General features: G+C 36.8%; 2 protein-coding genes across 7 annotated transcripts in view; one reads left to right on the top strand and one right to left on the bottom strand.

Moving 5' to 3' along the window:
- Positions 1-882, bottom strand: part of EXOC5 (exocyst complex component 5) — a 59,894-nt gene extending 59,012 nt beyond the window's left edge. For 4 of the 5 annotated variants that reach the window (XR_010839543.1, XR_010839542.1, XM_067028426.1 and 1 more), the window contains exon 1: positions 514-791. Coding sequence is in view for 3 of the 5 variants with exons in the window: in XM_067028426.1 (XP_066884527.1) it covers positions 514-540 (27 nt within the window). In the remaining 2 variants the exon portion in view is untranslated. Of the gene's footprint in view, positions 1-513 lie in introns of all 5 variants that reach the window. The other variant, XM_059059493.2, reaches the window with a different exon arrangement.
- On the top strand, positions 160-27,813 carry AP5M1 (adaptor related protein complex 5 subunit mu 1). Of its 2 annotated transcripts, none has more exons than XM_059059499.2 (8): positions 160-1,294; positions 7,979-8,624; positions 12,818-13,045; positions 13,619-13,758; positions 14,475-14,560; positions 14,652-14,770; positions 17,602-17,698; positions 22,561-27,813. In XM_059059499.2, exons 1-8 carry the CDS (start codon positions 1,221-1,223, stop codon positions 22,641-22,643), a joined length of 1,473 nt encoding a protein of 490 aa, XP_058915482.1. In that variant the 5' UTR covers positions 160-1,220; the 3' UTR covers positions 22,644-27,813. The 2 variants fall into 2 exon arrangements, with proteins under 2 accessions (XP_058915482.1, XP_066884529.1); XM_067028428.1 differs by having other exon boundaries at positions 17,602-17,728; positions 22,561-24,153.

Genomic DNA, 27,813 nt, shown 5'->3' with positions numbered 1-27,813 from the left:
AGGGCTTAGTAGGCCTTCATCGTCGTAAAAAATACTACAGCCTTTTCAAATGGAAGGGTAAACCGGTAGGCACGTGAGCGCCGCTTCCAACACTGGCTAACGGAGTCATTACTCAACCACGAGAAGCGCCTAGTCGTCCCAATCTCAAGGGGGGGCCCTAGAATATCACGCACGGATCCAGGCGACAAGACGGGGCTCGCCAGACATCCCGAGTTCATCTTCCAACGCCCAAACCCCGAGGCTCCCTTCCAGCCGTGCGGACAAAACCAACGCTCCTCCGCTGGGACTCCGGGCTTGCTGCCCTGCCCACCTCCCCACCCCGGTCCCCAAGCCACCCCTCCCCCCTTTCACGCTCCGCCCGCGCCGACACAGGAGCCACCACCCCACCCCTTCCCCTTCGCCTTCTCCTTCCCCAGGCCTGCTCCCGCAGCCGCGAACGCCCTCTCCTCTGCCCGCCCACCTCGCTTCTCACACCTCGGGCCTGCCACTCCCTGAAGAGCTGCGGGGACCCACCTCGAAGAGCTCGGCCGTCGTGGCCATCCCGGCCGGCTGAGAGGCTCGCCTCGCACTGGATGCCGTCTCTTCTTCACATGCTGCGCCTCAGCGGCGCCGCGCACAGGTCTCCGCTCGGCTCACCAGCTCCGGCTCCCGGCCGCTGCGGGCCGTCCCGCTACCCACAGAGCCCAGGCGGGGCGGGAAAGCGGCCATGAAGCGAAGCCGCAGACGCCTGTCAGCTGCCTCCCGGCGCCGCCCGCGCCGCTCCCATTGTCACCGCCTCGTACGCCGGAAGTGGAGCTGCGCGCGCCCGGATGGCTGTTGGGAGGGGCCGGCGAGAGGGAGAGCAGCAGGCGAACCGCGAAGAGGCTCCCCGCGCGGGCGAGTGAGGAATCGTGATCCTTGCGGGCTACCGTCCCGGAAGTAGATTCGAGAGGAAGAAAGTAGCAGGGTTGGTGGAGATAAGTAGATTTCCGGAGGTTTTAAGTGTGGATTCACAGAACTTTTTGTGGCGTGTGTTGTCCAGCGCGGACTCAGAGGTTTTAGTGACTTCACCTGAAGGAGTTGTCTTCTCTGCTGAGCCCGACCTGTCTGTGGTGGGGCAGAAGGTGGCTCTAGATGCGTGAGCCTCGAGGCTTCTGGTAAAAGAAAGCGCCTGAGAAAGCCGGTCTGCGCTCTTCTTCGGTAGCCACCTTAGAGAAGAACTCATGCCTTAGTGGCTTATCATGGCCCAGCGGGCAGTGTGGCTCATAAGCCACGAACCGGGAACTCCACTTTGTGGCACCGTCAGATTCTCCAGGTAAACGCAAATCTAAATCCTCAGGCGTGGTGGATCGGACAGATGGATGGTGTAGCGTAGTTTTGTGATGCTCTGTATCCCTGGTCCGACACCTGGGCAAGTTACTTAACATTTGTTTCATCTGTTAAGTGGAGATTGTAATAATACTACCTCATAGTGTTGTGAGGATTAAATGAGTTGATGCCTGGCACATTTTAAGTATTATGTATTTTCTCATCTTAATGTTACTGTATCGTAACTCCACCTACGTAAGATTGATGTGGAGATGACGAAAGGAAAGGAAACTTCCTGAGCAATAAACATGTTTCACATTTTTCTACTTTAATAAAAATCATTTAAGGACATTCTAACTCATTTTTATGGAGAGTCCTTGCTGAGCAGTATCAGGCTGTTACTTTCATCTTATAATTATTTTTCATTACCAGAAATTCTCAGATAGTTTACTTTAAAGTTCCTAATTGTTGAAGAAAATTGAAAAAATACAAAAAATTAAATTGAATTCACTTTTTAAAAATGGTGTGAGCTGATCTGGTTCCACTCTTAGAATTTGCCACGTTTTATCAAACTAGCTCTGTGAAGAGAATATACAGTAACTCACTGTAAAATATGGGTGGCAATTGAGTGATCTGTTTTACCTTTTGTTCTCAGTGGTGGACAGTTCTTTCTTGCAAACATTCATTCTTCCCTGAGAAAAGCTCTGTAGTGAAGTAGCTAGCTCTGAATCCAGACTGAGGCTGACAAAGATGAGTGTAATTTTAAGTGAAAAGTGGTAGGCAACGTGGATATGAAAAATTCCCTCTTTCCTACCTTAACAATTTTTGTTACTGAAGGCATCGAGCCTTGGAGTTTACCATTTTCTCTGGGATACCTGGCTTACATTTGTTGTTCTTGTTGTTGTACCTCAGGAGGTTAATAATAATCTTAAATATGGTTCATCAGCCTTTTTGGTCCATCCATCCTAGGTACTCCTCCTTTACTTATATATTCCCTTTGGTATCTTTGTGTTTGTGTATGTATTTTTCAAATTATACAATTAAGTGTGCTATAGATGTCATTCCCTTTCCTTACATTTGTCAGATTTCTCAGCACTGTTTTTAAGAAACATCCAGGTTACTTTGTGTTCATCTAGGGCAGCACTGTCCAGTAGAATTTTCTTCAATGATGGAAATGGGAGATGTTCTAAATCTGTGCTGTCTAATATTGCAGCTACTGGCCACATGTAGTTGTTGAGTTTTTGAAATGTGGTTATTGTAACTGAGGAACTCAGTTTTTAATTTTGTTTCATTTTAATTTTAAATAGCCATGTATGGCTAGCAGCTACTATACTGGATAGTGCAGATCTAGGCCATTGCATCTACTTGCTCTGTACTACTCCATGGTTTACATCTGCCACATTTTACATCTCCCCTTCCCCTGGTGATGATCTCCCAGATTGCCCCCAACTCAGCTATCAAAACGGTGCTACAGTAGATAACCTCAGACAGTTACACGGGGGCATATCTGTACTGATTTTGACTAAATATTACCAAGTAATTAGCTTCTCAGAATACTTTGACCAGTCTACACTCTCATCAGCAGTATCTCTATTCTTTCCTAACACTTACTCCACTTTTTGCTGGTATTGGTGTAAAGAATATCTTACTTTCATTTGCATTTCTCTGTGTAGCAACGGCCTTTGGGTTTCCTCTTTTGTGAATTGCCTGTGTATATCCTTTGTTTTTTTCTTCAAGAGTTGCTGGGTTTTTCCTGTTAACTTGTGGGAATTCATTGCATAATCTTGATATTAGTCCTATGTCATTTTTAGCTATTATAGATATTTTAACTTACTGTCATTGTCAATTAACTTTTCATTACCCTTGGTTAAACAGAAATCCCTAGTTTTGTTGCAGTCAAAAAGTAGTTAGCCCTTTGGGGGAATTCATTGAAGTCTTTTCCTACCCTTATTTCCCAAAGATATCTTACTACATTATTTCCTCTTGACTTTATCATTTTCTCTATTATATTTAGGCCTTTAATCTGTCTGTAGTCCATCTTTTGGATGTGGTGTTAAGTAGTATTCTCATTTTGTTTTTCTCTATGCTGTGGGCCAGTTTTCCTAACATCATCTTCCAAACAGTATGTATTTTCTTCATTGATTTCTGGGGCTGTTGATAGCAGTTTATTATGTCTCCCATATAAACATTGGTCTGTCTCAGTTCTATTACTTTGTTCTTTGCCAATACCGTAGTGTATTTATATCTGTGGCTTTGTAGCTTATTTTAATATCTCGTAGAGGTAAGATTTTTGTACTGGGTACAATAGTAAGTTTCTTGAAGAAGTTGTGCTTGTTTTCAGAGTTCTTTCCCACTGTGCTCAGAATATTTCAAAAAGAAAAATTCTTTTTGTTTGGATGGACTTTTCAACATCTCTATGAAGGCAGTAAGTTGGGTTCAGATAATTCATCTGCCACTTATTTATCCTGTATCATTGAATGAATTAGGTTTTATTTTGTTTTCTGACCTCCTGGGGCCAGAGTTAGAGCTAAACAGATATGCACTGGCCTGTTATCCACATATTTGCCAAAGGATAATGGCCATCACTTAAGATTTAAGAATGCAAATGATCTTTATCTAGCTACTTTTTCCCCACAACAGAACTTGATTTAGATTCTGGTTTAGAGATTTGCTGTCTGGATAGATAGTAACAGTACCAGCTTAAGTCTAGCTTAGGTTGGTATTGTTCCCTATAGTTGCAGGGCCATTTAAAGTTCAAGTCCTGTTTTAGAAAAGGCCTAGAATAACTCTGAAATGACAGGTTGAGTCATCCAACAAAGTATTTATTGAACATATATTGAGACATTCTATAAGGTCCCAGATAAACTTAGTTTTACAATTTCAATCATGAAATTCGTACACTTAAGAGAACTTTAATTATCTTCTGGAAGATAATAGTCTAGACTAGAGTTCAGTCCAGAGTTTTTAACTATCCTTATCCAAAGACTAAGAGAAAGAAGTGGCATTCACCTGCTAGACCATTACTGGAGGGCTGGCTAATTCTTCCCTTTCCTCAATCAAGAAAATGCATCAGAATGTAAATGAGTGAGGTTCACTAATACATGGATAACTTTGAATACATTCTTATTTTTCTTTTTTAAAATTATTAGTAAACACCAATATTTTATTAGTAGTATTAGTGAATTAGTAGAAAAACATTATTTGGCTAGGTCTGTTCTTGATTCTTGATGAGAATTGCTTATATGTTCTTTAGCCACTCCCTTATTTTACAAATAAGACAGACTTAGGGAAGTTAGGCAATTTACACAGAAGTTAATAGCAAATAAATGACTTTGTTGTGGACTTTGGAGTGGAGAGATAAGGAATCGGGAAAGTACTTTTTTTTTTAAATTAAGAAGATGTGATCTAACATTTTTGTAAATTTCTGTTTCCCCCCCAAAAAGGATGAATTAGTAACTTACTGTTCAGGATAGAGCATGCAAACCACAAAAGATTATTCATTTTATTCTTTTTGTTACCTCATAGTTTCTTCCAGGGCCATAGAGATAAACCACTATTACTAAAATGCTCTTACATGTTTTTGTAGGGGTTGGCAAGAAGACTCAGGGTACCAAGTGTACTCAGGATACTAGTGAATCCACAATGTGGAGGATTAAATTGAACCACTTTTTTCCATCCTACTCTACTAAGATGGAATCAGAAAAAAAGTTCTGTGGTGGGGTGGGAGAAATTTATGAAGAGGGTCAAAAGGTACACTCTTTCAGTTATAAAATAAATAAGTCATAGGATGTAATGTACAGCATGGTGACTATAGTTGAATTATACTGTATTGTATATTTGGAAGTTGCTAAGACAGGAAGTCTTTTTAAAAAAATTAATTTAATTTATTTGTTTTTGGCTGTGTTGGGTCTTTGTTGCTGCGCACACTTCATTGTAGCTACTCTTCATTGCGGTGCGCGGGCTTCTCGTTCTGGTGGTTTCTCTGTGGTGGAGCACAGGCTCTAGACGTGCAGGCTTCAGAAGTTGTGGCGCGTGGGCTCAGTAGTTCTGGCTCGTGGGCTCTAGAGCGCAGGCTCAGTAGTTGTGGCACGTGGGCTTAGTTGCTCCGTGGCATGTGGGATCTTCCCAGTCCAGGGCTCAAATCTGTGTCCCCTGTATTGGCAGGCAGGTTCTTAACCACTGCACCACCAAGGAAGCCCCAACAGGAAGTCTTAAAAGTTTTCATCACACACACACAAAAATTTTGTAACTATGTAAGGTGATAGATGTTAACTAGACTTACTGTGGTGATCAGTTTGCAATGTATACAAATATCAAATCATTCTGTTACATACCTGAAACTATTGGGTTGGCCAAAAAGTTCCTTAGGTTTTTAAGTAAAAATAAAAGACACATTTTTCATTTTCACCAAGAACTTTATTGAACAAGGTATTCACTGTTTTGTTCCACTACCTTCTGCCATTTTTCAAGCAGCTTCATAATTCCATCTTCCCAAAACTTTTTATCTTTTTAAGCAAAGAACTGTTCCAGGTGCCTTTTACAGTCTTCCAGGGAATTTAGATTTTTTCCATTGAGAGAATTTTGTAAAGACGGAAATGAAATCCTGGAAATGTCTGTTGAATACGGCGGATGAATCGGAACTTCCCAGCCAAGCTGTATCAGTTTTTGCCTAGTCATCAAAGAAACACGCGGTCTTGCGTTATCCTGATGGAAGATTATTAGTTTTCTGTTGACTAATTCTGGACGCTTTTTGTCGAGTGCTGCTTTCAGTTGGTCTAATTGGGAGCAGTACTTGTTGGAATTAATTGTTTGGTTTTCCGGAAGGAGTTCATAATAAAGGACTCCCTTCCAATCCCACTATATACAACATCACCTTCTTTGTATGAAGACCAGCCTTTGGTGTGGTTGGTGGTAGTTCATTTCAGTTGCCCCACGATCTCTTCCGTTCCACATTATTGTACAGCATCCACTTTCCATCACCCATCACAATGTGTTTCAAATGCAGAATGTTTTCGATATGTTTCAGTAGAGAATCGCATGCGGAAATACAGTCAAGAAGGTTTTTTTCGCTTAACTTACCTGGAACCCAAACACCAAAGCGATTAACATTATCAAGCTGGTACAAATGATTTTCAACACTTGATTTGGATATTTTGAGTATGTCGGCTGTCTCCAGTGTGCTATAACGTTGATTGTTCTCAGTTAATGTCTCGATTTGATTGCTATCCACTTCAACTGGTCTACCCAATGGTGGAGCATCGTCCAGCAGGAAATCTCTAGCATGAAACTTCGCAAACCACTTTTGACACGTTCTGTCAGTCACAGCACCTTCTCCATACACTGCACAAATCTTGTTGTTTTTTGCGTTTTAATTGTGTTTTTACCTTTCTTGAAATACTAAAGCATAATATGCTGAAAATGTTGCTTTTTCTTTCTTTTTCAATATTAAAATGGCCACACAGAAATTCACCAATTTTTTTTTTTTTTTTAATGAACACTGATATGACAGCTTGTCACAATACAGTCTAACAAAATTGTTTCGAATGAAGTTAAAGACAACTAAGCGGGCTTCCCTGGTGGCGCAGTGGTTGAGAATCCGCCTGCCGATGCAGGGGACACGGGTTCATGCCCTGGTCCGGGAAGATCCCACATGCCGCGGAGCAACTAAGCCCGTGAGCCATGGCCGCTAGGCCTGCGCGTCCGGAGCCTGTGCTCTGCAACGGGAGAGGCCACAACAGTGAGAGGCCCGCATACCGGGGGAAAAAAAAAAAAAAAAAAAAAAAGACAACTAAGCACTACTAGAGCCACCTTATGGAAAAAAACGAATGAACTTTTTGACCAACCTAATGATATAATGTTATATCTAAATTATACCTAAATTAGAAAGTGGGGCGGAGAGAGGGAGGAAGGGTAAAGGAAAGACAAGACAAGAAAATCTTCTTTGCATACTTATCTGAAACAACAAAAGAAGTGATGTTTCTACCAATGGGGGTCCAGATAGATTGCAGGTCCTTAACCCAATGGAATACTGTGCAGCTGTAGCTTTATGTGACCTAACTTGGCAAGTGAAAAAATTAAGTTTCACTGCAAAATGTATCATTCTGTTTTTTAAAAATCATGGTGTGTTTATGTTTATGCTTTAAAAGCGTTGAAAACCCTCCAGAAGGATGAAACAGTAAACCTTTGGCAGTGGTTACTCCTGGAGGTAGGATTGAGTGGGGAGAAAGATGTTCCCTGTGATTAAAAAACAAAGGAAAGGAGGAAATAAAAAGTAAAATTTTTTTAAAAGATAAGAAAGATAAAAAAGTCCTTATAGATGCCTAAAATGTATACAGGTATCCACACCTTGCTTAAGTGTGAATCTGAGTGGCCAAAGACTAGGATTTTGAATTAGAACCAGGTACTCTACCCATTTAAAAAATCAACTAAATTGAATTTTTTTAAATAATAGATAATGGTACTTTATCATTTGAGATATATCAAGTACACAACAGGTAGTTGTTTTAGTAAGAATTTAACATGTAATATATTTTTTTGGTTGTGGTTTTTGTTTGTTGGTGTGTGTATTTGTTATTGTGTGTTTTGTTGTTATTAGTGTTTGCCTTATGTTTTGTGTTTGTTTTTAGGTTTTGAACTTACAGTTTTATTTTACTTGCAGGAATTAATTATGTTTTTGTTTCCATTAATACAGACGGTATCCAACTGTTGAAAAAAGAGCCAGAGTCTTCAATGGAGCAAGTTATGTGCCTGTTCCTGAAGATGGTCCCTTCCTTAAAGCACTGCTTTTCGAACTGAGATTATCAGATGATGATAAGGACTTTTCGGAGAGTCGTGATAGCTGTTCACACATCAATAAAACATCCATTTATGCACTCCCGATAGGAGGTGAAGAACTCTGGCCACTTATTGCTTTCATGAAGAATGGCATGATATACGCTTGTGTTCCACTGGTTGAACAAACTTTATTCCCTCGTCCACCATTAATTAGCATTAGTGGAATTTCACAAGGCTTTGAACTTCTTTTTGGGGTACAGGGTTTTCTTTACTCGGGTCAAAAAAATGACAGTGAGCTAAATACAAAATTGAGCCAGTTGCCCGACTTACTTCTACAGACTTGTCCCTTTGGCACTTTGTTAGATGCCAACTTACAGAATTCATTGGATAGTATTAATTTTGCTTCTGTTACTCATCCACAAAAACAGCCGACCTGGAAAGCTGGAACATACAAAGGAAAACCACAGGTTTCTATTTCTATCACTGAAAAGGTAAAATCCATGCAATATGATAAACAGGATATAGCAGATACATGGCAAGTCATTGGAGTTGTCACTTGCAAGGTGAGATTTTCTCTGGTACTTGTTTTATCATACCACTTAACGTTTATTGAGAAAAGTAAAATTTGCCAACTTTATTTTACATCATAATGTGACATTCTTGATTCTTATAAATAGCAGTCATTAAATGTTTCGTTCACGTGAAATTTTATAATGTTATCTTTTTGCATTTCTTACTAATTATACTGGCTATATGCATTTGACCCTTGAACAATATGGATTTGAACTGTGTGTGTCTACTTATACGTGACTTTTTTTCACTAAATACATACTGCATTCAGTACTATAGTATCTGCAGTTGGCTGAATCTACAGTTGGTTAAATCCACAGATGCAGAACCTTGGACACGGAGCGCTGAATGTAAAGTTATACATGGATTTTGACTGAACAGAGGGTCAGTGCCCCTAAACCTCGCATTGTTCAAGGGTCAACTGCATTGCTGTGTAATGAATTGACCTGTTACCACAACCAATAAACATTTATTATACTCGTAGTTTCTGTAGGTCAGGACTTCAAGAGCAACTTAGCTGGGAACTTCTAGTGTGGAAGTCTGTCACAGTCAAGAGTTCAGCTGGGGCTATAGTCACCTGAAGGTATGACTGGAGCTGGAAGTTCTACTTGCAAGGTGACTCAGTCACATGGCTGGCAAGTTGGTGCTGATTATTGGTAGGAGACCTCAGTTCCTTTCCATGTGGACTTCTCAACAGGCTGCTTAAGAATGTTCTCACAACTTGGTGACTGCCTTCCCTTTGATCAAATGATCATACAGGCAGACAGCCACATGAGGCACAAGTGAAAGCTATTCTTTTTATTACGTAGGCTGAAAGGTCACATAGTATCACTTCTACCACTTTCTGTTCATCAGAAGCAGGTCATTTTGTCTGGTCCATGTTCAAGGGGAGTGGGATTAGGCTCCCATCTTTTGAAAAGAGTTGTGTCAAAGAATTTGTGAAAATATTTTAAAGTCACCGTACCTATTTTCCATTTTTCCTAGAGGCGTGAAATTGACAAATCTCTGACTTAATATCTGAAGCCATTTTCAAGGGCTCACGTTTTATTTAAACACGTCACTAGGTTAATATAGGGTTCTGTGGTTTAAGGTTAGGTAATAGGAAAAGGCAATGAAAATAACAATACAGTTAGCAGTGATCAGTGCCACATTCAATAATGATCAAAAATAGAGCCCCTCCAAGAGAATGTCTATGAGTACATATTAATATTGTCAGGTGTCTTTGTTTTTCTGTTATCTTCCTTTATTCTCTGCACTTTTTAATATAAACTTTTTATATATCATATTAATGTTGAGTAGTTAAGTGCAAATCCAATAGATAAAAGTAGATTTCAAGAACAGAGAATTAGAAAAGTCCTGGCAGACAAATTGAGTCTTTTTTTTCCTTTTTAACCTTAAAGTGACCTAAAAATTTATGTGCCTGTTTTAAACTCACTTCTATTATGATCAAAAATACATTCCAGTTATTAATTTTTTAGTAGAAATAATTATCATAAATGTCTCCAAAAGGTGTTCACAGATTATGTCATTCATATCTCTTAAAGCTGTTGAATCTACGTTTCTTGTAAGTTCTATAAAATATAAGTAGGAAAATTCACCGTCTCTGTTTTTCATTCTGTAGTAATGAACAGGAAATGTGTTATATATAATTTAATACTAATTAATATTATGCTATTTAAATATCTCAGCTCATTGATAGGCTGACCCTAGTTTATTGCTTCTGGGAATTTTATATTGGCTCCTATTCTTGGTCTAATACAAATGATCATTATGGGAAACTTTCATCTTTAAAAAACTTTTTTCTAAAAATAAAAATAGTGAGAGTGTTCTGAAACTCATGAACTAAATGTTTCCTTAGGGTTGTATGTAAATAGTATAACTGTTAGCCAAACCATTTTTTAAGTATTTAAAGGAGTTTTATTATGAAGCCTATTGTAAATTGAAATAATTATCTTCATTTTATCTCAATCCTAGTAGGAAACCTGGTGAACCAAAAGCCAGTGGACTGAAGTTCTAGTCCTCATTCCACCACTAATTTCTGTGTCTCTTTGGAAGAGTTACACAATTTTTTCAATCTTTTCTCATTTTTAAGATTAGATAAGTACCAAGGTCCCTTCTGTTTTTATAATTCCTAATTAAAAGTCCAGATCTACATATGCCAGATTGGTTTAAAGGGTAGTATACAGATTTCTTTTAGAATGGATGTCCTCATCCCGTAGTGAATGGCTAGTGCTCTGGTATTTCAGATGCCTAGATAGCAGATAATTTGTTGGTTATTTCCATAATGGTTGCTGTTTCTCTGATTCCTTTAATTATGTTAGAGTGTTAAGGATAATTTAATAAGTATAAACAGAATATTTTAAAATTTTGATACTATTTGCTACTAATATTTGTTCATATATTATCTCCATAAATATCTACCAAAAAATAAAACATTTTTCTTTGATTCTTACTATCCACATATAGAGAGTGAAGTAGCAGATGATTTAAAGTTGAAAATACTAAAATGTTCTTAAGTTTCATAGTAGTTATTTGGCATTTTTATTATCAAATGGAATTGACGTTATTCTAACTATCACTGAAAGACCTTTATAAGTCACTAATTATACATGGTACTGTTCGTAATACCTGCCTGCTCTCTAAATGCTTGCATTATACAGCAGATATATTCATGAATTCACACATACGTCAAGTGGTAGATAAAAAAATAAAACATTTCCTATTAAAATTGCGAACCAAAGTCCGGTTCATAATCATAAAAAGATATCCATTCAGCAAACATTATTGGAGTATCTCTGGCTGCATTGGGTCTTTGTTGCTGCACATGGGCTTTCTCTTGTTGCAGAGGGCGGGGCCTACTCTTCGTTGTGGTGAGTGGGCTTCTCATCGCGGTGGCTTCTCGTGGTGGAGCACGGGCTCTAGGCGTGCGGGCTTCAGTAGTTGTGGCATGCGGGCTTCCATAGTCGTGGCTTGTGGGCTTCAGTAGTTGTGTCTCACAAGCTCTAGAGCGCAGGTTCAGTAGTTGTGCCACACGGGCTTAGTTGCTCCGTGGCATGTGGGACCTTCCCAGACCAGGGCTCGAACTCGTGTCCCCTGCATTGGCAGGCGGATTCTTAACCACTGCGCCACCAGGGAAGTCCCTGGAGTATCTCTTATACTTAGCAATGTACTGGGCACTAGAGATACAAAGAAAAATATAATAATTCTTGTTTTCAAAAACTTAAATCTTAAAGAAGGAAACAAACAGGAGCACAGACGTTTGCTCTCACCTCTAGAGAGTGGGCAGTTAATGCATAATGCAGACTATGTATATGATAGTGGAACTACCTGCTTGCATTTGGAGCTAAGCATTATACCTACTGAGTTCCACCAACTCTTAAAGTATTGTACAAGTCTAGCCAAACAAAACTTATCAGTAAGCCTTATATGCCTCAATTGGACAGTTATAATTGGGTGCTTTAATAGAGGTAAATGTCAAGTTTGAGTTATAAAGGAAGAGCCTGACTGCCCACTGCCCCCCGCAGCACACACACAAGTAAGGTGTATCAGTCTGGATGGGTCAGAAAAAGAGCCACTACAGATTTATGCGAGTAAAGGTGTTTAGTATAGGAATGAGGGCTTACTCATGGATAAGAGGAGCTGGGAGAAAAAGTCTCTGATCCTCTGACAGTCCCCAATATGTCTCCAGCATTACTTGCAGGGTAGAAAATGATTAAAGAGGTAGATGGGAACCAAACAGCAAAAGGCTTTAAAAGTAATACAAAACTGAGGGAGAACTATTGAGAGGTTTTGACATGGATACAATATAATTAGAATTATGTTTTATTAAGATAGCTCTAGCATTGATGAAGGATGGATTGATTAAAGGAAAGCGAGTCTAGATACACTTAGAGGGCTGTGACAGAAATTGTAAGGGCCTGTACCAGTGTAACAGGAATGAAGAAAAGTTGCTTTTTAAGGGTTTTAAATGTAAGCAGAGGGCTCTAGGAAGGCTCTCCTGGCCTCTGGCTTGGGTGTCTGAGGGCATGATAGAATCATTAACCAGAACACAGAAAGCGATGAGAATAATACCTTGAGAGGAAAGTGAATTAAGTTGTGGAAAGTGACTCAGATAAATTAAGAAAGGCCTCATTCAGAAGATGTATGCTTCAAAGATCTTGGTAATATCTGTTTATTTGTGTTGCAGTGTGATTTAGAAGGAAGTATGCCAAATGTTACCATCAGCTTGAGTCTCCCCACCAATGGATCTCCACTTCAGGATATTCTGGTTCATCCTTGTGTGACATCTCTTGACTCTGCCATTCTGACTTCTAGTAGCATTGATGCAGCAGATGATTCTGCATTTAGTGGGCCTTACAAATTTCCACTCACTCCACCTTTAGAGTCATTCAACTTATGCTACTACACTTCTCAGGTAAACAACCTTGGAGAAGTTGGGACTTTGCTAATCTTCATATTTATGAATTGTGTTGTAAGCAAATCATCCATACTTTTGGTCCAAACAAGAACTTTTCATGAGTTATTTACCAGAAGATTCAGATTGTTTCCCTTCAATCAGTTATTGATGACCCATTAAGCTACTGCTGATCTGGGAGGGTTGGGGAGTCAAGATACAAGCAGGGCAGCAGAAACTGTGGGTGGGTGTCAGTGATCAGTATGTCTAGTGCATGTTCTATGTTGCAGGTCATAGAGAACCTGGAGGAAGGGAATCTGAACAAGCAGGAGTAGGAAAAAGAATGTATCACACACCTCTGTAAGGCACCTCTCTCACCTTTGGAAATAGAAAGAGATGCAAGAATCCCTGACCTTAGAAGGAATGTAGCTTCATCATCTAATATCAAAATAACTTGGAGTAACCCATTAGTCATTAAAGTCATATTTGTATATAATGGCTACATTACTGCAAGGCTTTTTTCTCCATCACCACTGATATTTTAAACCCATTAACCTGAGAATTATATTAAAATGTGTTTATGTTTGTTTCCAGGTCCCTGTGCCACCAATTTTGGGTTTTTATCAAGTAAAAGAGGAAGAAGTACAACTAAAAATAACAGTTAATTTAAAACTTCATGAAAGTGTGAAAAATAGTTTTGAATTCTGTGAAGCTCGTATACCTTTTTACAACAGGTAGGAACAAAATCACATAACGCCATGATCTCTGCCTTCTTTAGTACATTCCTACTTCCCTGTAATTAATTGTCTTGGTTTTTACCTTATTTTTAAGATCTAAAAATTTTATGTTATTCAAATGTATGCTGATTCTGAACCAAAACATTGTCATAAAAATAATCTCTTTATTTTTAAATATCATCATTTTTCTGGTTAAACTACTTGCTAATAAATTATAAACTTCAGCCAGTGTAGCTTCTTCAGGGTTTATTTTACTACTGGCTTTATTTCTAGCAATTTCTCTGTACTCAACATACAGATCAAGCCCAACTAGAAAACTTGGTGAATTAATATAAGATTACTTCCTTATCAGTTCTACTTTTAAGTTTGTCCTACAGAATAGTTCTTTTCAAAGGATACATAAATATATAGTAAAATCACAGTTTTGTTACATCAATCTATGTGCCTGTATTAATACATTCTGCATGACTTTGTAGTTATCTTTAGAATTAATAATGAAATGTATAGCATCACCAAAAAGATGTTTATTGTGTTTCTGTGTTTTCTGAGATACAATATTATTTATTCTACTCTATTCTGCAAACGTGAATACAGATCTGCTTTTATGTTGTCCTTGTATTAAGTAACAGTAGCAAGATTTGACTTACATCTCTTAAAACTGTTGTATCTATGATTATTTTTTTCTTTCCATTTTGTCCATTTCTTTTTTAAAGAGGTCCAGTCACACATGTGGAATACAAAGTTAGTTTTGGCCAGCTTGAAGTATTCCGAGAGAAAAGCTTATTGATCTGGATTATTGGTAAACTAGGTTTTGTTTATTTATTTTTTCATTCATTTGCTGTAGAATCTATTTAATTTATAATAGTTGATTGATGTATTTCTGTTTTTAGGACAGAAGTTCCCAAAATCATTGGAAATTAGTCTTTCTGGAACTGTAACTTTTGGAGCCAAGAACCATGAAAAGCAGCCATTTGACCAGATTTGCATTGGAGGTACAGCATATCTAAAGGTAAATATATTTATATAACTCACTACATTAGAAACCTTTCCTTTTGTTCCAAATTGCATGTATCTAATTGATTTTTAATGTTTCCTAACTTTTTTTTTTGAAGTTCTGTTCTTTTTGTCTAAGTCCTCTATTAGATTTTAGTAAGATTCTTTTTGTTTAGTAATCACTTTCTATTTCACTTAATACTTTAAAATTTTTAAGGTGAAAGAATTATGTAAAACCTAAATACCTCAACTTAACCTAGTTCTACACAGATCTTAGATATCACATTTGAGATTTGTATACAAAGAATGTAAGATGTAGTCTTTGCCCTCTAGGGATTTTTCAATGATGCATGTCAGTAACTGATTAGGAGTAACTGCTTTTGGTCTTTCAAAAAAAAAGACTAAGCACTTCCAACCAAAGTGGTCAAGGAAAGCTTTGTAGTAGAGATGGAGTTTAGGCAAAACTCTGAGGCTCAGGTAAGCATCGATATGAAGCCTTTAAGATTGACTCTCGTTTGTATAGGTGAAGAAATGACTTAATCACAGGAATGAAGGATAACAAGGCATGTTTAGGAACCAGTGCTAGAAACAGTAATCACACAGAAGTCTGAATAAGTGATTTAGGTCTGGATTGTAGAGGATTTGAATCCGGCTTTCATTGCTTTGTTAGAAAATGTTATGCTTTTTTTGAGTACGGGAGTGGTCCTTCAGAAAGCGATAACTTTATGAGGATCAGTCTGAAATGGATGTGAGGAAAGTGAGTGAAGAAAAAAACTACAGACAAGGAAACTATTTTTTAGCTGTATTAGTATTCCAAATGAAAGGTAATAAGTTAACAATGCTGAACTAGTTTAGTATCACAGAAAGAGAAAGGAAGGGAGAAAAAGGAATAGAGCTGTGATAAAGGTGTAACCTTTAATCTCACTAATTAAGTAGAAAGTTAAGAAATAGTTTTAAGTCAAAGATGATATCATTAAAAAATTGTGACTTAAACCAGACTTGAAGCTCCAGGAGGGCAAAGACTGTGTGAATCTTATTCATTCATTGTCTTATTCCCAATATCTAGTTCAGTACCTAGCACATAAATATTTGATTAATGGATGTACATACTTAGAAGAAAGTTCTGTATCTTAGAAGAAATGTGGAGAAAGTTGGGAGGGAGTGGGCTTCATATGACGTATGTTGCTGTTAATAGCAACTTACCCCAGTATAGGTGTCCAGTAGGTAGCTAAAAACGTAAAGCTTGATTCTCAAGAGAAAGCTCAACTGTTCTTAGGACCTAGGAGTTATCCATGGAGAAGAAATAGTTGAGGCAGAAGAAATGAATAAAGTCAGAAAAAGATAAGAGAAAATAGGAGGAAGGTTCAAAAGAATCAATGAGGGAAAGTGAAAAGGTGATCAGAAAGGTAGCAGGAAAACCTAAATAGAGTAGTATCAAAGAAATCAAAGAGAGATTGAAATCTATATGTAAAAGCAACTAGGGGAAATGGTAGTGAAGTCAGAAGTACACTAGTGATATTCATTTCTTCTGTATTGGCTTCAACTATGTCCATGAGCTTTGTTTCAATGATTATTATAGAAATTCCCTCTTCCAGATGTTTTTCAGAAAAAAATGTGAGATGTTACTGTACTATATGTTTTTCAAAGGAAGGGATTATGACCCTTCTATTCATTTTCATCACCTAACCAGTTATAGTCGCATCAAAAGCGTGTAGTACGTATTTGTGTTCAATGAATAGATTTATTTTTATAATATCTAGTTGTGTGGAAATCAATCTTGACATAACTTCCAGCATCCAGAATTATACCAAACAAGCAAGCAAAAGCCCTTTACTATTAGATAATTTGAGTTGCAATAGGGAAGAAGTTGCTGAGATCTGAAAATTACATCTATGCCTATGATCAGTTAGTTTGGCAATCAAAAGGAGAAAGATAGGAAAAGAGAGAAATTTGCAGGAAAGGGAGAAGGAAGAAAAAAGTATAGAAAAGCTATCAGGATATTGCCAAATCAAAAGCTTTTAGCGCAAAGATGAGAATCACAGCAAAAGGAAACAGGAGTTCTGTAAGAATAGACCTTTCATGGTTCATGTGAATATCATTGTGGCTCAGAGACAGCCCAGCACTATGCCTTCAGAGAAGGTACTAATGGCCCTCTCTATTATAGCCCAATATATTAATTGGCATTTATACTGATATCACCACATTATCAATTAAATCCAGGAACTTACATTCATTCATTACATTTTAGAAAGGTTAGTTATGTTAAAGTTAAAGTTTAGTTTTCTGAAAAATTAAACACCAGATAAACTGGTGTTTCTGTTTTAGTAATTACTTTATTGTGTTCTGCTAAAAGGTGTATAAAAGAATTATGATCTGAAATCTATCACAACCACATAGCCTTAGAGATAGGAGAGAACATGCAGAACACCAAACACCATAGGGGAAGGAGCACCAGCTTTTGTAGTCAGTCAGGTCTGAGTTCAAATGCCAGCTCTACTACTTACCTACTGGGATGCTAAGTGTTTCCATATCTGAACCTCAGTTCCCTCATTTGTAAAATAGGGATACCTTGCAGTGCAGATTATAGTTTATATTAGTGAAGGGCCTGGTATGTGTCAAGCACATCATAATGGCAGCCTTACAAAGAAACGACCCTAATGCAAAAGGGAAAGGTGAGTATATGTGTGAATTGTGCACTCACACGTACACACACACAGTATTGTTTGTGATTTTTATTTTGTGAACTCTGTGAAATAAATTCCTAAACTTGTGTCAAGGGAAAAAAATGTGACCATCATTTTTACCAAATAATCACCTTAATTTGGTACATTTCTCTTCTTCTTCTAGCTTCATTTTAGGATCTTAGATTACACACTCACTGGGTGTTATGCAGATCAGCATTCAGTTCAAGTTTTTGCATCAGGAAAACCAAAAATAAGTACATGTAAGTTGTACAGATTCAAACTAACTTAAGGTAATTAAAGTGGTGTTATGTTATTATTAACTAAGATAAAATTAAAATGTGACAGAAAAAGATCAGAGAATAATATCGATTTATAAAAATTCTGGCCTAATCCAGTGTAACAGGATGCTTTCTCCTATTTGTAAAGTGGTCTGGATGAGCAAGGATTGACATAGAGGTGGGCTCTAGTCTAAAGTTGGATTTGCTTTGCTCTGCTTATAATTTACTCTTGGGCAAGTTAGTGAACTTCTTATTTAGTTTCCTCATATATAAAACGGAATTAGTAGTATTATTTACCTCAGGATTGTTAGGAGGTTTAAATAAAATCATATCAACCATGCACTTAGCATAATGCTTAGCATGTGGGATGGATTCAATAAATGTTAAATATGATTATTACTTAAAATTTTAAATATTTTTAGCAAATGTAGTCAATGAGTATTATTTAGTACCCTGTTTTACCAAAAGGAGGGCAAGAGAAATATGTGTGTGTGTGTGTGTGTGTGTGTGTGTGTGTGTGTGTGTGTATACACATACATACATAGTACAAATGGAAAAATAGGGAGGGGAAACAGAGCAATTTGTAGATGAATTCAAAATTATTTAATTCAGATCAAATATAGATATGTGGCATAGAACAAAAAAGTAGCTAGAATGAGGTAGAGTTAGCTAAACATAAGCAGCAATATTTTTGCCTCATATATTAGGGGAATAAAACTATTTAGGTAAGTATTTCTTTTTTTTTTTTTTTTAATTTTTCAAAGGTTTTATTCTTCATTTAAAATCTTCTTTTTTATAAATTTATTTTATTAATTTACTTATTTTTGGCTGTGTTGGGTCTTCTTTGCTGTCCGTAGGCTTTCTCTAGTTGCGGCAAGCGGGGGCTACTCTTCGTTGCAGTGCACAGCCTTCTCATTGCAGTGGCTTCTCTTGTTGTAGAGCATGGGCTCTAGGTGGGCGGGCTTCAGTAGTTGTAGCACGCGGGCTCAGTAGTTGTGGCTCGTGGGCTCTAGAGCACAGGCTCAGTAGTTGTGGTGCACAGGCTTAGTTGGTCCGCGGCATGTGGGATCCTCCCGGACCAGGGCTCGAACCTGTTTCCCCTGCATTGGCAGGCGGATTCTTTTTTTTTTTTTTTTTTTTTTCCGTACGCGGGCCTCTCACTGTTGTGGCCTCTCCCATTGCGGAGCACAGGCTCCGGACGCACAGGCTCAGCAGCCATGGCTCATGGGCCTGGCTGCTCCGCGGCGTGTGGGATCTTCCCGGACCGGGGCACGAACCCGTGTCCCCTGCATCGGCAGGCAGACTCTCAACCACTGCGCCACCAGGGAAGCCCCCTGGCAGGCGGATTCTTAACCACTGCTCCATCAGGGAAGTCTTTTCACTTAAAATTTTTTACACAGTGTATTAGTTTGCTAGGGCTGCCATAGCAAATACCACAGACTGGGTGGCCTAAACAACAAATTTATTTTTCACAGTTCTGGAGGCTAGAAATCTGAGATCAAAGTGTCAGCAGATTTGGTTCCTTTAGAGGCCTCTCTTCTTGGTTTGTAGATGGCCTTCTCCTCCCTGTGTCTTCATATTATCTTCCCTCTGTGCGTGTGTCCTAATCTCCTCTTCTTTTTTTTTTTTTTTTAACATCTTTATTTGAGTATAACTGTTTTACAATAGTGTGTTAGTTTCTCTTTTACAACAAAGTGAATCAGTTATACATATACATATGTTCCCATAACTCTTCCCTCTTTTGTCACCCTCCCTCCCACCCTCCCTATCCCACCCCTCTAGGTGGTCACTAAGTACAGAGGTGAACTCCCTGTGCTATGCTGTAGCTTCCCACTAGCTATCTAATTTACATTTGGTAGTGTGTATATGTCCCTGCCACTCTCTCACATCGTCACAGCTTACCCTTCCCCCTCCCCATATCCTCAAGTCCATGCTCTAGTAGGTCTGTGTTTTATTCCCTCCTACCACTAATCTCTTCATGACATTTTTTTTTTTTTTTTTTTTTTTAGATTCCATATATATGTGTTAGCATACGGTATTTGTTTTTGTCCTTCTGACTTACTTCACTCTGTATGACAGATTCCAGGTCTATCCACCTCATTACAAATAACTCAGTTTCATTTCTTTTTATGGCTGAGTAATATTCCATTGTATATATGTGCCACATCTTCCTTATCCATTCATCTGTTGATGGACACTTAGGTTGCTTCCATGTCCTGGCTATCGTAAATAGAGCTGCAATAAACATTTTGGTACATGACTCTTTTTGAATTATGGTTTTCTCAGGGTATATGCCCAGTAGTGGGATTGCTGGGTCATATGGTAGTTCTATTTGTAGTTTTTTAAGGAACCTCCATACTGTTCTCCATAGTGGCTGTATCATTTTACATTCCCACCAGCAGTGCAAGAGTGTTCCCTTTTCTCCACACCCTCTCCAGCATTTATTGTTTCTAGAGTTTTTGATGATGGCCAATCTGGCCGGTGTGAGATGATATCTCATTGTAGTTTTGATTTGCATTTCTCTAATGATTAATGATGTTGAGCATTCTTTCATGTGTTTGTTGGCTATCTGTATATCTTCTTTGGAGAAATGTCTATTTAGTTCTTCTGCCCATTTTTGGATTGGGCTGTTTGTTTTTTTGTTATTGAGCTGCATGAGTTGCTTATAAATTTTGGATATTAATCCTTTGTCAGTTGCTTCATTTGCAAATATTTTCTCCCATTCTGAGGGTTGTCTTTTGGTCTTGTTTATGGTATCCTTTGCTGTGCAAAAGCTTTTAAGTTTCATTAGGTCCCATTTGTTTATTTGTGTTTTTATTTCCATTTCTCTAGGAGATGGGTCAAAAAGGATCTTGCTGTGATTGATGTCATAGAGTGTTCTGCCTATGTTTTCCTCTAAGAGTTTGATAGTGTCTGGCCTTACATTTAGGTCTTTAACCCATTTTGAGTTTACTTTTGTGTATGGTGTTAGGGAGTATTCTAATTTCATACTTCTACAGGTAGCTGTCCAGTTTTCCTAGCACCACTTATTGAAGAGGCTGTCTTTTCTCCAATGTATATTCTTGCCTCCTTTATCAAAGATAAGGTGACCATATGTGTGTGGGTTTATCTCTGGGCTTTCTATCCTGTTCCATTGATCTATATTTCTGTTTTTGTGCCAGTACCATACTGTCTTGATTACTGTGGCCTTGTAGTATAGTGGTATTTCTTAAACTAAGGGTTAGGGTCCCTAGGAAGGATAAGACAAGACTTTGTACTTGAAAGTTTCTAAATAATTACAGAACTCAGAACTACTGAATTCTAAGCAATTACCTGTGAATGACAATAATAAATTCTATGTAATATAACCAGAATAAGCCATATTCTTTACCTCCATACATCCCTGTGCTTTCTCCTACATCATTTTTTGGTTGCTTTTTAGAGAAATTCATGTATTTGGAAGAGTCTTCATAATGCCTTTTTTTTTTTTTTTTTTTTAAATGAAGGCACAATACAGTTGTTAGTTTGGACAAACCAGCAGTTTTGTCTAAGTGCAAGCAGACCAGTATTTTAGGTTGTCTATGGGAAATATGTCATCTCTTTAGATAATGTTTAAAATATTGTATCTTATTAATATTAACTAAACATATTGTAGTAATTTTCAGAAATTATAATACAGAATGGGATGTTTCAGTAATTCACCTGCTTCTTAATATATGAATGAAAGAGGTCACTTTAAATGCATAATTATAACATCTTTTATTTCCTTCTTCTATTAGTTTCAGAGCATAACTATCACTTCGTGCAACTATTTGAAAACCTTTATTTTGCCATCATCTTGACAATAAAATCTATATTCATAATAGACAACGTAGTTCTGAAAATAGTTTAATAATGCTAATAATGTTAATTTAAATAATAATAGCTGATGTTTATTGCTTACTATGTGCCAGGCACAGTTCTGAGTACGTAATGTGTGCTAACTCATTAATCCTTACAGCACCCTACGTAAGTGTTGTTATCTCCATTTTACAGATGAGGATGCTGACGGAACAGAGAGAATAGGGTCAGATAGCTAGTAAATGGCAGAACTGGACTCAAATCCAAGCAGACTGTCTCTAGACCCTGACCACTTAACCAATACGCTATGTTGCCTCTCAGTGTTATTAGATTTTCAAACTGAACAAACAACAAAAAAAAGGCAATGAGGTAATACATCCTACCTCTGTCCTTTTCATTATGAAGAGGTGGAAAAGGCAGAATTGGATAGAGATGTAGGGAATAAGAACTTACACATGTCTAGCTCCAAATGAGCATTATCATCTCAGTTTTACGTATCAGAAAACTTTAAAGAGGTTTTCATTTGTCCAAAGCTCTTAAAACAGAAACCTTAAATTTGATCAGAACTGTAAGAAACCACTGAAGCAACATTTTAAAAACGTTACTAGAAAATTAGGTGTGTATTTCCATCTCTGAAACTTTCAATGCATAAAGAATAGCAAGATCAGAATCAGAACTGTGGTGAAGAGGTTACAGAAGGGAAACAATGAAACTATTTTTAATGTTTTTGTAGCTGAAGGTCTGTAAGGAAAAGAATTTAGGGAAGATGTGAGAAAAAAATTAGCAGATTTGGCATGAGGGATTTTGACATATATAAGCTAAAAGATGTATTATTCATGTATTTAATGAAGCCATATTTTTTAAGTGGTGAAAGTTATAATAATGCCTTAATAAAAATTGAATTGAAATGGATATCTCAAAGTATTGCTTTCCTTGAAATAATTGTGTTCCACAATTTTAAATATTATGACTTTGCTTTCTCATTGAATTTTTAAGATAATATAATCTTACGTTTTTTTTTTTAGACCGGAAACTAATTTCTTCTGACTATTACATCTGGAATTCTAAAGCTCCTGCTCCAGTAACATATGGATCATTATTACTGTAGTTGTCTCATGTTTAAATGGGATTTATACAATAGTAACATAAATTAAATCACAGTCTTTTATTTTTAATGTATATGCATATAACCTATGAGTGAAAATCATTGATTTAATTACAAAATGCTCTTGTTCAATGTTTTTAGTCTGATCTAGTTTGAAAGAACATTTTAAAGACTAATGTATCCAATTTCGTTACCCTTTGATTTTACTCAAGTATGATTTCAGAGCATAAAACGTAGTGATTCACTTTCAGCTTATTGTAGACTAGTCTTGGGTTACCCTGCCATACATGTTTCTTCCTGCCCCTGTGGCAGACATGGCTAATCAGTCAGCCCTCTTTCTCCACTGAGCCTTCCTGGATATGGGCTTAGACTCCTCAGTGCAGAGCTGCAGGCAGCTACTCCCAATGGACTGTAGATGACGTGCAAGATAAAAAACTATTTGCTCTTCCAAACCTAAGTGCTAAGTGCTAGTACAGTGTGTTGTTACAGAATACCAGAGACCACATTAGAAACAACTTTGTAAATCTCTTGAGAAAACAGCTGATGAAAATGAAAGAAAATTGTTTAAATAGTAACCTGTTTTTAATCAGTACTATCCTACTGGCTAATAAAGAATCTGCATAACTCTATTTTGTTTATCTCTGTTCTGGAGTTACTTTTCAGGCAAGCTTATTAATCTGCCACAATAACATTCTGTTTAGTAAGCATATTAAGAGGGATGGGATACCTTCAGAAGATGAGCACAGTGTTTTGTGATTACTGAATATCTGCAGCCAAATTTTTAAATATAAATTTAGATATGATATCGGTCTTTTCCTGTTTTATTATAATTCATTAATGAATGAATTCAGGTAAAAATTCAAAAGCTATTTTATGGGTAGAGAGTATCACTTAAATCTTATTTCAGTTTCATGTAGCACATTTTCTTTAAATTTGTCACCCTTGCTTCCTTATTGGCATGCTCTGGGTTTCTTCAGGAGCCATCCAGTCATCCTCTTTATTTTCTACCTGTCTTTACAATCATTTGTCATGTTCTGTTTTCAAAGTAGTTCATTGTCAAGTTGGACTTTAAATGACCATTCAAGAAAAGATGAAATCTCAAGAACCTCAAAACTTATTCCATGTCATGTTTCTTTTTACAGAACAGAATTAGAAGAGTTATAAAAAAAATACGCATTACAGATTAATATTCATTTAAATTATACCTTGGTTTCTTCTTTTAATGAGTCTCTTAAGGAAAAGCTTAGAAAAAGCTGCTAACTTCTTGAAAGAGAGCTATGATAGTTTGAAAAGAGATTGCATAGAAATTAAGGATTTGAAATGTAATTTTTTTAAAATTAAGGTCAGTCCTACTCATTATAAACTCATTTTCTGCAAGGCATTATCATGGCATAATGTTCTATGTTCAAAATTATCCCAAGTAAGGAAGAAAATAGAGTAACTTCCAGACCAGGACTTTAGCTTGTTATTCTAGGTTAATCATAGATAATCAGTAGTAAAAACTTTCCTTTTGAAAAAAGAAAAAAATCATTCCCTTTAAGTTTTTTGATCTCTCTTAAACTCAGGGGGGAAAGCTTAACATTTCCCTTATATTAATGGAGCCATTTGTACATCTTGATTGTATAAGTGTTTAGCAAAGTAGATTAAAATAGGGAAGAGGCATTTATCTAGTGAGTAGGCTGGGATTCAGTATAATAGTCCCCTAGGCAAAACTTTATAAGCAGTCATAAAAACCAATGAATCTTTGATCTGACATTTCTAGAAACCTGAGGAAAATCTAAGGAGTACTGGAAAAGTGTAGGGACAATGGGAACCTGATGCCATCTGTTGCCGTTCCATTCTAACATAACGCTACAGAACTAAAACTAACTCATGTTTTCATCCTGTTGAGATCAGCTGGGCACACTATGATGCTTTGATTTTGTCTAGAAACCTGTCACTTCAGGATAATTTCTGAAGACAAAGTCTGTTTCCCGTTTGGTAGGTGACCTGTTTAATGTTTTCTCTGTGTCTGGGAACTCCTTAGTGTAATTAGCGACCTTTGAACTCCACAACTAATCCTGAGCTATTTTGTATTCCTTACTCATCTTTAAGGCTGGACCTTTCTTTTCTTTAGAGTCCGCTGCCACAATTAAAGAAGAAACAGCTGCATTTCAAAGGGATTCCGATTCCAGAAGCTTAATCGTGATTGACATGTTCTTATTCTAAGCTATAAGACACTCTAAGAGTCCTTTCTTGGGTTAAAACTTCAATCATTTTCTAAAATATTATCTCGCTATGGATTTTATTCATTTTCTTTGATAACTATTCTTTGCATTTTTTAACTTGAAAGATGCTGTGTGTTTGCACTGAATATGAGCACCTACTTCCACTTAAAGGTTTGGATGGTGTCATACTGCTAGATGCAAAATTGCTAAATTCCCTTTAGTGCCAAAATATGATTATGAAATCTGATGTCTATCATATGGGTAATTATTCTTCAGTAGATCCAAAATGTACAAAAAGTGTTACATTTCTGAAAATGTACTCAAACTTTTTAAAGTCAGCAGTACCCTTACAGTGTAAGACAATCCCCTTACAGTGGTAGGCATTTTTTACCTTTTACTTTTTAAATAATTGATTCAGATGTCAGGTTTGAAGTAAATAGCCTTATCAGGAATTCTTAAATTATTTTTAAAAAGTTTTAATTAAGCATTAGTCTTACAAAATTAATTTTTTCACACCAACTCAATATTTTCAGTGAGTTAAAATTATGGTTTTATATATACATTGTATGGTTTAAGATATTTCAAAGTACAATTTAATACATAGAACAACTACTAGTATTTTTCTTCTAGTTTTTATTATAGTATTTCAGAATCCTTTATAGATATTCATGGACTCCTGCACCACCCCTGGGAGGAAGGTAGGTCGAGTTATCATCCAGAGTCTCTGCAGGGACCGCTGCCACAGCAGAATGGTTGTTTCTAAGACAAAGGTCAGAAAAGGGATGTTAATAAACAGTTCTCAGGTTTAAGGGACTTTTTTAGGATTACATCTTAAATTCCAACAAATCAGATTTAGGAGTTACTGAAAGTGAAATTGATCCATCCCTCATCCAAACTTTGCAATACTTTCCTGTTCTGACATCATTTAGATAGTTAGCTGTATTATCAGATTAGAAACCATTGTACCAGGCTGCTGAAAGGAAAAGGAGGCAAAAAGCTAAACATGGGATGAATTCTGAACCTTTTAACCTGGCTGAAGTACGTTGGTCCCTGTTATGCAAATACCTTCAATCCTCTGCTAAGTTCAGTGGAAATAATTTTCTTGAATGACAGGTTTATTCAGCAAGGATTCAGTTGGTGATTAATCCCCCTTTGATCTAGGGTATTTCACTTAACTACCAGTTACCTCGTTCTGACAAAGTGCAACTGAGATTAGGGAGATCACTAGAACACTACCAGGGTGTGCGTTTATTCTCTATAACCTTTTAAAGCAAGGGCCAAGAATGCAATTTATTTTCAGTATTTGAAGATGTAAAAGTCCTGTCTGCTAAGTTAGAAAGTCAATTGAATACCAAATGAAGTTTAGTTCTTATGTAATAGAACAAACATTTCTTTTTACTTTGCCTAACAATGATTTTAGAAAACATAGGCTTTGAAGAAACAAAGACTACAGTTTAAGTATATCTTCTAGTTTTGTTTCATATACTAGAGTGTATATTTATTGGCCCTCAGATAACCCAAAAATCAAAGCTACAACTTACGCTGAGAAAATGCTTTTATTTTATTAAACTGCACAGTTTCTCCCCATCCGCCTCCATTAAAAAATGTAATGGTATGTGGCAAAGAAATCCAATTTGGGAAAACATGTCGCAATACACAATTATTCATCTTAAGACTTCTGATTTCAAAGCTTTATTTAACTTTGTCCTTTCTTGAGGAAGAAGAGCTTGTTTTGTTTCCATGATGAATCAAGATTTGTTCCATAAAAGTACCATTACAAAAATACTTCAAACTAATTATTTTAAGTTATCAAAATAACCATTTTCGACAGTACCGTTTACTATTTTTTTCTGCCTTTTTCTCATTTAACTGGGTACCCTTCCTCCATAACTTTAAACTTTGAAACATTCTATGAAATTTTGCACAATATTTGAAGAATAAAATTGTAAGATGTGTTTCTTGACTAGTTTTATTATAGACAGCATTTTTTAATGCTTTGTAATTGTTCATTATTCTAGTATCAGTTTGCAAGTTATGTATTTGGATAATTTTCTTATACCTTTTTTTTGGCTCAAACTTTTTGTGATCCAATTTCTAAATTGAATCAGTGACTCAAATAAATGCATATCTAACTTATGTTTGTGCCAAATGAACATCTCTAGTTTGAATTTAGTAACCAAAATGTTTCTAAATATCTTTTGATAGCAAGTTACTTAACCATGGTAAAATTGAGGATCAGAAAAAATATAAGATGGAAGGGAGGATCCCCTGGCCATGTTGCTAAGAAACTAGCATTTTTAATAATTAACTTATTCTATGCAGTAATTTTTAGTTAATAAAATATTGCAATATATTTTGAAATATGCTATCAGAGAAAGAATGTATTTATGTAAAACATAGATGTATGTGTGTGCGTATTTATATAATGTTGTATGTTAGCATGTACAACTTGGTGGGTTTCTCTATGAAATATTTCATTATCATGTCAGAGGAAGAAGAATATTTAAAGTTAAATATTCAAATGTCTTCCCTGCAAACACAATGTTGGTCAGTAGTAATGAAGAGGTGCATAAAATGAATATTGCCAAAGAAGTCTTGAGATTACTCTTATAAAATGGTTAAAACTCTTATGAGTTGAAAGCTTTTCAACTAGCTTCTAGTTTTTTTTTCAACAACTGTTTTACGGATATGATAACATTATTGTCTGTATATAGCCTGGAGCAATGCAATGCCTTATCTGTATTACTAATTTACTGCCTTGTAAGCAGGTTACTTTGAGGTCCAGGTTGACTTTCCTCAGGCCTTGGCCAATCTGTGTAATTGATGGTAGTGTGGTGTTAATATATGATGCACAGCATTTACATATTGACAGATGCCCTGTGGTGGAAACCACCTGCTGAATTGTTTTTCCAGTAGGATGTGAAAATTTGTGTATCTTAATACTCCATTAAACATTTAAAATCAAA

This window comes from Kogia breviceps, chromosome 3 (assembly GCF_026419965.1).
Source record: "Kogia breviceps isolate mKogBre1 chromosome 3, mKogBre1 haplotype 1, whole genome shotgun sequence".
NCBI classification, from domain to species: domain Eukaryota; kingdom Metazoa; phylum Chordata; class Mammalia; order Artiodactyla; family Physeteridae; genus Kogia; species Kogia breviceps.
Note: the sequence above shows the minus strand (reverse complement) of the source record. Positions and strands in the feature narration are given on the sequence as shown.